Below are 9,706 nucleotides of genomic sequence, written 5' to 3'. Positions count from 1 at the left end.
ATCTCCCCAGTGTAGTAATAATAAAGCCTATGTCTATTTATATCTGTCTGACTTAACTTATATAACCTGACCCATTGCCATATGCAGGTTTGCTTTGGAAGTTTTTTGACTTTTGAAATTTTTGTCATTATTATATGTATTTTTTCATGACTTTTATGGTTTCTTTTTACTGTTGCATCTTATTGCTTTTCTCTATGTGGGCAATTCAAACACAAAGCTGTTTATTATTTCCTTTTCTTTTAAAAGTCACCATCAACTGTCTTTTAGACATCACATTAATCCCTTTGAGGGTTGTGTGAATAAGGACATCCAGCATGAAAGTCTGCAAGTATGCAAGTAGAAGTATTTTAAATTTGATTGTGGATTTAACAGGTAAGACAATATATGAGAAATATGCTCTGTCTCGCTAGTCCTTATCAGTACTAATAAATCCATTTTGGATCAGCTGAGGGCTTTTCAGGAAGCTTTTAGGGCTGCCTGATAATAATGAATTACAGTAGTCCTTCATAGAAGTAATAAATGCATGAACTGGTTTTTCAGCATCATTCAGACTGCTTCTAATTTTGGAGAAATTGTGTTAATGCAAGAAGGCAGTCCTAAATATTTGTTAGACATACACAACAATGTCTCCTGTAGGAAGTAGATCAGGTCAGCTACTAATCAGAAGATTCATGGTTTGATCCCTGTCTGCTCCAGTCTTAATGCGAAATATCCTTGGGCAAGATACTACTGCCTGCTTTATTTTTGTGTATTAGCCAGGCTTAAAGTGAACAAAAAATATTATCAGAGTATGAGGCCTGTCAAGCAGCGTTTTTACATGAAAATAAATTTACATTTGAGAATGTTTTCAGTGGGAGACAGTCCCCTCTTACTTGACACTTAGAATCTCACCACTTGATTTGCATAAAACTCTAAATACAGACAAGAAGCCTGCAGGTGCATCGTGGAAATAGAGAGGAGGAGGTGTAAAATAGTCAAAGAAAATTCAGTTTCATTTAAATCCCCCCCCCCCCTTTTTTTTTTAAACCTCTTTACTATTGCAGGTAAGTTAAACTAGAACAAGAAACATGACAAAAAGGGAAATACAAGATGCACATCAATCATTTTGTTACAATATTTTTTTTATTATTATTTTGCTGAATAAACATATAGCAAAGGCCAATAGAGCACATAAATCAAACAGTCACAACAGTAACTGCTCGTATTTTATAACTTGAAGATGAGCACTAAACAAATGCCAGAAGCGTTAAAGTGCCAGATAGATGTTAAATGCTGATTCTGACCCTTCTACTATTCAGTGGAACATTCTGACTTCTTGATGGTTTTCTCTGAAGTCTGGGAGCCCAAAGACACTTTACATGTATAAACCTTATCCATGTTCCAGTCTGATGTCTGGATGGTCAGAGAGCTGCTGATTTGGTAAGTCTGGTCTGGTCTCTGAACAGCAGTGCTGGTAGAGATCTCACTGCTCACTGGACTCCCACCAGCCAACCAGCTCACATCTGCAAAAGGCACAGACTGACTGGACAGACAGACCAGAGAAGCTGTGTTGGACTGGAGCTCAGCACTGGACGGAGGGAAGACTGTCAGGACAGGAGGAGAGAGGCTGGAGCCTGAAAATACATGAAAGACGTTCAGAAACATTGAAATAAATCAGTTAAATACTAGAAAAGTTTTTAAGAAAAGAACTGTGTAAGAGACAGCAGTGGATGAATATAATCTATCTGTTATTATAAATGATAACTTATTGTAGCCATGAAAAATATCGCATCTGCCAAATTAGAACCAATCCTCTATAGCAGCTGAGATTTAATGTACAAACACACAAACAAGAAAACCATTTCAGGTTATTTCCTACAAGATCACCATGAAGCAATTTACTATAAAATAATAAAATTGCATAACTTGAACAAACTAATATCCTTCAGTAAAACTATGAATAAATAGTATCTAAAGCAGTAGAAATGTTACATTTCAAACACATAAACATTTACATCAGTCAGTATTTTTTAGTCTAAAACTCTTTAGTGTGAAATAAAACAATACCAGCTATGATAAACATTAAACAGAATATAGTTAGCTCTAAAACTGAACCAGATTAAGGTCAGAATGTTAACTTTAATTTAGTGTTTTGCCTTTTTGAGATTTGACTTTTAGATTAGTTACTACTAATGAAGACTGAATTATTCTCACATTTTGTCTTTAAACAATGTCTCATCAAAGTTCAATAATACTATTGTTTCATAGGAATGACAGAGATCTATATCTGTCTCTAATCACGAAGTTAATGAATTACATTCAACAGCATTCAAGCATTTCAAGCCTCATCTAAGAGGCTTTTTCAGTTCTGAAGAAATGAATTGAAAAAGAATCTTGTATTTGAAGGCTCCTTAGAATATTAATAATTAATGATTAAAAATCTGAAACATAAGATATGAAAACATAAACACTGAATAATATTAAGAAAATCTCTCCCGCTTTATAATCAGTTTAAGAGTACTTACTTGTCACAATCAGCTTGGTGCCTTGTCCGAATACCACAGTGATTCAGTTTGTATACATGGCTGTACAAAAACCTCCTGACTGTCACTGATGAGGGGAGAGGAACTGAAACATCCTGCTGAGACTAACTTTCACTGTCATTCTTTATTTTCCCCTCATCAGTCTGCTTATATTTCATAACACATTGAATGACTGAGCTTTTACTTTACTGTCACATTCAAGTTTGTTTTTCTTTTTCCTTTTTTTTAAGTCCAAATCAGATTGAGATGTGTGCAACACAGTTTTTATCATGTCTTTACCCACATCTGCATCACACAGTACATTTGTAACTTGTTATTCATAAGAATAAGCTGAAGCAGTGGATAAGATTTATTATCTCACACTTTAACTTTCTGATTTCATTCAGATATAAAATCAATCATGGTTAGATTTTAAAGCTGAAAGTATCATGCTATTGGGTCAGCGTGTTGTGTTTTTGATTAGTTTAATTAGTTATACAATTACATAATTTCCCTAGGGATTAATAAAGTATGCTGATTCTGATTAGTTATGTTTTGATTTGTTGGTTTTCATGGTTTTATTCCCATTATTGTTTTCTGCTTATGTTACATTCTTGGTTATAGTCCTTGGGTTTCTGTTACCTTCCCTTCCCCGTGTACCACGTTTCATGTTTAGTTACTCTTGTCTCTGTGCTCCATGTTCGCTCTTCCTTGTCAGCCATGTCTCCTTATCTGTCTGTAAGTCTCTGTGCCTTATTTGTATTTCTTGTTTTACTTTGGCGGTCTTATGTCCTGTGTTCAGTGTTTTCAGTCTTGCTTCCTCCCCGTCTTGTTATGTCAGATTAGTCCACCTGTGTTTCCCTCCTGTTTCCCATTCCCTCGTTACCCTATGTTGTATTTAAACCCTGTGTTTTTTTTATTGCAGTTGTTGTATCATTACCCTATGTGCTCCCTGTACACTCCTTGGTTTCTTGTGAGTCATTAATTTGGATCCTTCATTCTTCCTCCCACACAGCCACACATGACAGAAAGGTTCTCAGTATGTGCCAGTCAAGTAATTTCAGCCGTCCTTTATTTCATTTTGGAATTCTAAGGTGAAAAGAAGATTTGTCAAACCGTGTAGTGACATCTCATAACCAATGTTCCCTCTAATTTTTCATGTGTCTGAGCGAACACACAAACTCCCTGAGCGATCCCTTGGACCACTGTGAGCGACATCAGACGTGTGCACTGTGGTCACGCCAGCATCGAATCCATCCAAGTTACATGGTTTATTAAAATAATCAAATTACAGCATTTACATTTATGTTAGACTACTTTTAATTAACTGCTTTAGCCCACATACAATGAAAATTTAAAAACATCTTGTTCATCACCTGTGTAGTATGTTAACACTATTGGAAGTAAAAATAACTTGAACTCCAATTTTGAAAACACACTTTTTTTCTTTTTTTCATAAAGCTCTGACTTGTATTATGAGTCTGTGGTCTGGGAGAGAGTTCTGTAACTCTGTCTGCCAAATACAGTATATAATGACCAATGTTGGGCAATTAATTATATAGTTACTTCTTCAAAAAAGTAACTCAGTTTGGCAAACAACAAAGTTTTTTGCAGCTGTTTACCTAAAAATGCAGCCAAGGCGTTTTTAAATAAACATTTCAAACTATTTACAGAACAATCAGGTGTTCTGCATCAAATCTGATGCCACACAAATTATTTGTGCCACTCCAAAAAATAATTTCTGTCCACTATGAGATAAAGGAGAACAACAGCCTGATACCTGCAGGCCTGACAACAGATGTATGACTCCTTTAACACCTGTAACATTCAGCAGTCGCCTCACTGTTCTGACACACACAACAAAACTATTGACTACACTACACACTAACTACACAAGATTTGCGCTAAACGTCTCAAATCTCTCACATCTCAAAACACGCCGTCACTCCTAAAACTTCCCCCCGTTTCTTAACAACTAGATGCCACATTGCCATATCATTTTTTGATTGGTCGACATGGTACTTTTTTCGACCAATAGGAAAGGGTGGGGGTTGGTTTTGTTTTTGCTCACAGGCGGAGAGTGCCTTTAGCACTCTCCCCCTGTGTTGGTTTTCCTTATAAAACACCGTTTTTACCGTTTCTTCCCGCAGTAAATATAAACAACGACAGTATTCAGGAAGAAAACCAAACATTGTATATATTTTTATCATAACTCTGGTTTTACGTGGCCTATCAACACAATTTAAAAACTGGTATAAAGTCCACACTTTTCCCTTTTTCAAGTGTTCCGTCTGTCCTGCTCACCTCTCCAATGGTTGTACACGTTGTCATTAACGTGGCTTCACTCCACATCAGCCACGCCGCTTTGCCAGCTAAAACACCGGTGTCGGCACATGAGGACGCTGTCATAGCCTGTCAACGACGTTGATTGGCTGCGTATATACGAATGTGAATCGCATCATTGGCTGGACTATGGGATAAGGTGGCATCGTTCTAATCCCATACGGGAGCAGCCAGTCACTTACTGACTAACACTGCAAAACAGAATTGTTAAAGTTTTAATTTTAATTTCAATTCAGGTTAGATTTTTTTTGTGCGCAACACAGATTTTCTGTGCGCAGAGACCGTGCCAGCAGTGCGCAATTGCGCACGTGCGCAGCTTAGAGGGAACATTGCTCATAACTGACTAAATATCACAAAAACAAGAATGAATGATTGTTTGCAAATATGATAACTTAGAAACTGTTGACAGTGAGTATAAAAAGCAAGAGAAATATATAAGTGTTTCCACCTTCAAATTTGAGCATTATAATGTCAGTCACATTATATTCCTAGTTTATTCAGATGAGTCTTCAAAACAATAACTATAACTCATATAATCAGTGTTTCTGGTTCATAATCATTTTTACATGTCTGACACAAAAAATGTTCATATAAAATATATTAGTTAATCATATGGTGGAACAACGTTAGTGCAGTCTGATGTTTGTCAATAAAAATAACATTTATTTAATAATACTTTCTTTAGGTGGTGAGTATACACTGATGTCTTTCTTATCAGTATGTGTAAAAATTTCAAAAAGGAAAAGTAACAGTGAGGAGGTTTTTGTCACAGTATAAATCACTGTGATACGAACTCATCAACAGAGCTGTCATGTGTCTTACAGTAATAGACTGCAGTCTCCCTCCACATTGTTGATGATCAAACGATAATCTGTTGTTGACTCATGAGTGGATGTGAATTTTGGAGAGGAGAACCCAGAGCCATAGGTTGGAGAACTCCAGCCATGATAAAACCTCAGCACAAACTGAGGAACTCCTCCTGGAATCTGTTTATACCACCGAGCATTACTGTCATTAACAGTCCCCAGGTTACAGTCCATGGTGGCTGTGTCTCCTTTGCTCGCTGATAAAACAGGTTTCTGTGTCAGCACCGTCACACCAGTCACACCTGCAAACAACAACAAGACATGGAGTCAAGAGAAACAAACAGACTAATAAATCTTTCTTGAGGTCTGATTGGACGTAAAAGTCCTCTTTACATGTTAATGCAGTGATCAGAGTACAGAGAGTCAGCAGCATGTTGTCGATGTGAGCTGAGAATTGTCAATAAAATGTGAAGAAAATGTGCTGGTTGAGCCATTTAATATAACCAGGAGGAGGAGGAGCTGTGAATCTCTCTCTCTCTGCCTCTCTCTATCTCTATCTTTCTGGATTGTTTCCTTTGTTAAATTCTTTTAAATTATCTATAATTTCTGAGATTGAACTAGATACCTTTTTACCACTGCCACTAGAGAGAGCCTTCACATTTATCATTCAATGAAATCAAGTAGAGATTTCAGCTTTTGCTTAGTGTGGACCATTCTTTTGTAAAGTTTATATATCTGAAATAAAAGGAAGCTGGTAAAACTCATATAAAAAAGTAATATTGCCACTACTATGACTATGACTAATCCAGACTGGTTGTAACATTGAAACAGGAGTTTCAGGTGCATTGGGAGACTCTTGAAACAATGGGGGCTTAGTACAGCGCTGAAATCTTTTGGAGTTTCTCTTAATAACAGCACCTTTTTAATGAAAATTATTTATCATATTTTATAGTCAAATTAATATAATTATAAATCTAAAACATCAACCAATATTTACTGCCTAAAGCTTGATGTCACAGAATGATACTGAAATAAACAGTCAGTGAAATTTGATTTCTTCTTGTTTTTTTCTATTTGTTATTTAGTTAAACCTTGAGAAAAACAAGTTAAAATGTTGATGAAGTATTCATATATGAGACAGTATGCTGACAGTACTTAGTTCAATTTTTAAACTTTCTGATTCATCAAAACTAATTTAAAAGCAATATATGACTGACTTTTTTGAGTGTATTAGTGAATCATATCGTGAAACAACATTATTGTATTCTGATATTTGTTAATTCAAATAATATTTATTTAATAATGCTTTCTGTAGGTGGTGAGTGTACACTGAGCTTTCACTTATGTCTTTGTTATCAGTATGTGTAAATCTCAAAAAGCAGAAGTAACAATGAGGAGGTTTTTGTCACAGTGTAAATCACTGTGATACGTGCTCATTAACAGAGCCGTCCCATGTCTGACAGTAATAGACTGCAGAGTCTCCCTCCTCCACATTTTTGATGATCAAACGATAATCTGTTGTTGACTGATGAGTGGATGTGAATTTTGGAGAGGAGAACCCAGAGCCATAGTATGGAGAACTGTTGCTATGATGAAACCTCAGCACATACTGAGGAACTCCTTGAATCTGTTTATACCACCGAGCAGAACTGCCAGTAACAGTCCCCAGGTTACAGTCCATGGTGGCTGTGTCTCCTTTCCTCACTGATAAAACAGGAGGTTTCTGTGTCAGCACCGTCACACCACTCACACCTGCAAACAACAAGAAGACATGGAGTCAAGAGAAACACACTGACATATATGTATGTGTGCAATATAAGTCAAAGTGTTTACATGTTAGAGCAGTGATGAGAGCACAGAGAGTCACCAGCATGTTCTCACTGTTTGACGAAAGATGAACTTGCAGCTTTGAAACGGACTGTACTGCTTTTGTTGGATAAAGAGGGGAGGTGCTGGAAGAGCCATTATATAAAACGACTAACAGGAGGAGGAGCATCAAAAATGTATATGCAAATTTTTTTGTCTTTACTATATTTATCACTATTTGTGTTGTTCTCCCGCCTATCAACCCATTACAACATTATTATTTTTCTTTCTTTCTTTTTTTAACCTTTTTTCTTTTTTGCTAAAGCATATAGTTAGGACTGGATCCGGTGACCCTGAATCCTTCCTTTTTACAGTGCAATAGGTCTAGGCAGCTGGGGGATTCTTATGATTCACTGAGTGTTTCTTCTTATGTCACCTTTCTCCCTCACTATATGTCTATACACATCTCTGTATTTAATTATTACTTATTATTAATCTCTGGCTCTCTTCAACAGCATGTCATTTGTCCTGTCTTGCTCCCCTCATCACAACCCCAGATGGACGTCCCTCCCTAAGCCTGGTTCAGCTGGAGGTTTCTTCCTGTTAAAAGGAAATTTTTCCTTGTCACTGTCAACAAAGTGCTTGCTCATAGGGGGACATATGATTGTTGGGGTTTTCTCTGTTTTCGTTGTAGTGTTATAGGGCGTTAACCTTACAATATAAAGTGCCTTGAGGCTACTGTTGTTGTGATTTGAAGGGAATTGAATAAACAGCACAGAATTTCTTGTTGTTGGTATTCAGTGTTGCATCTTTGTTTAATACCTTACTGAAAAATGTGAAATAAGGACTTTCAGATTTGGTTGTGTGAAGTCCGTCTATTGTTACATTTTTGGGGTATCTGAAGAGAAAAAAGACTTGTCACACTTTGTAATGACAACCTACAAATGACTAAATGTCACAAAATTAGGAATGAAGATTTGTTTGTAAATATGATAACTAAACACTGTTGCCAGTGATTATAAAAAGCGAGAGAAATATATAAAAGTTTATCCGATCAAATTCCCACACTGTGAAAAACCAGTAAGGCTCAGCAATGAAAGAGGAATCTGAAAGTACAGAGAGTACAGAGATCTATGACTGAACCCTCAAAAATCAAAAGCAAATTCAAAGAAACTCAGCATATCACAGCCAACATAAACAGAAGGACTGTGGGGAGAAGAGATCCCAAACCTCATAAAAACACAGCGGGTACAAAAACTGGAAGAGGACATTGAGCAATTCACCTAGCTTTCATTGATAGATCAAATCATTTCTGACATCTAATTTCATAATTATAATGATTATGATTAGACTGTATTTTGAGGTCTTCTGATGTCAACTAAACAAATATAATAATTTCAGTCCCATTTCGTTCTGAGCTTATTCTGATGACTCTTCAAAAGACATACAAGCTCATATCATGGTTGGAATAGTTTTCCACAGCATCGGCTCCTCCCCTCTGGGTGGAGTCTTTGTTGTTCCTCACCTGATGGCAATCATACCGGCAGTATTTATGACCTGCGCACACAACTAGTCTTCGCCAGATTATCTGCCAACTTTACATCTAGAACCCACCTACCAAGCTCTCCTGGATTCAAGTTTGCAGCTGCCGGTAACCTCTCCCTTTTCAAATTGCCAGTCTCTCCTGCCTGCCTCCCTGCATTGCACGCTGTACCCACCTGGACCTTTGTCTCCTGCCCCCCTCCTCCAAGCAACCTCCACCTGCAAGCACGTAAGGCAGCTCAGTGCAATTATTCTCAGATGCACTCGCAGCTCTCTGTTGGATTCCCCTGACTGCTCTCTCCTCTGTTTCAGTGCCCTGGCAAGCCACAGTTTCCCCTGCCCTGTCCCTGCACCCAGTCGTCCCTGCAATCTAGTCATAGTTCCGTTATGGTCATAGTTTCTCTTGCCTCAGACATCTAGTTTACGTTCCTTAATACTAGTCTGAGTTTTCTGTTAACTCCCAAGCATTGTGAATAAAAGACTCTTTTGTTACACCGCACCTCTAGCCTCCGGTTTTGAAACTGCACTTGAGTCCATCCCATTTCCACGGGCCACTGTGCCATGACAAGCTCATATCATGACTGTTTCTGGTTCATATTCATTTTTCACAGCCATGTCTGTCATAAAACTGTTCTTATAAAAGTAGTTCGAAAAGAAAACAATATTTACCTCCAATGTGTTCATCTCTAATGTCTGTTTTCTGATTCA

General features: G+C 37.3%; 1 protein-coding gene across 1 annotated transcript; it reads right to left on the bottom strand.

The window, feature by feature from the left end:
* Positions 1-1,146: 1,146 nt before the first annotated feature.
* Positions 1,147-7,523, bottom strand: LOC134625455 (immunoglobulin lambda-1 light chain-like). Its single transcript, XM_063470676.1, has 4 exons — positions 7,484-7,523; positions 7,080-7,402; positions 2,505-2,538; positions 1,147-1,613 (listed from the first exon to the last, which is right to left on the bottom strand). Exons 1-4 carry the CDS (start codon positions 7,521-7,523, stop codon positions 1,291-1,293), a joined length of 720 nt encoding a protein of 239 aa, XP_063326746.1. The 3' UTR covers positions 1,147-1,290.
* Between the last annotated feature and the right edge of the window lie 2,183 nt (positions 7,524-9,706).

Source organism: Pelmatolapia mariae, linkage group LG4 (genome assembly GCF_036321145.2).
Source record: "Pelmatolapia mariae isolate MD_Pm_ZW linkage group LG4, Pm_UMD_F_2, whole genome shotgun sequence".
Classification (NCBI taxonomy): Eukaryota; Metazoa; Chordata; class Actinopteri; order Cichliformes; family Cichlidae; genus Pelmatolapia; species Pelmatolapia mariae.
This window is presented reverse-complemented; position numbering and strand designations above follow the sequence as displayed.

What these genes read in the sequence shown, in the direction of transcription:
- LOC134625455 (XM_063470676.1), bottom strand. Translation starts at nt 7,523, where the DNA reads ATGCTGGTGACTCTCTGTGCTCTCATCACTGCTCTAACAT. An exon ending in TCTCATCACTGCTCTAACAT is followed by an intron (nt 7,403 to 7,483) that starts GTAAACACTTTG and finishes TGTTGTTTGCAG; the next exon opens with GTGTGAGTGGTGTGACGGTG. An exon ending in ACGGCTCTGTTAATGAGCAC is followed by an intron (nt 2,539 to 7,079) that starts GTATCACAGTGA and finishes TGAATCACTGTG; the next exon opens with GTATTCGGACAAGGCACCAA.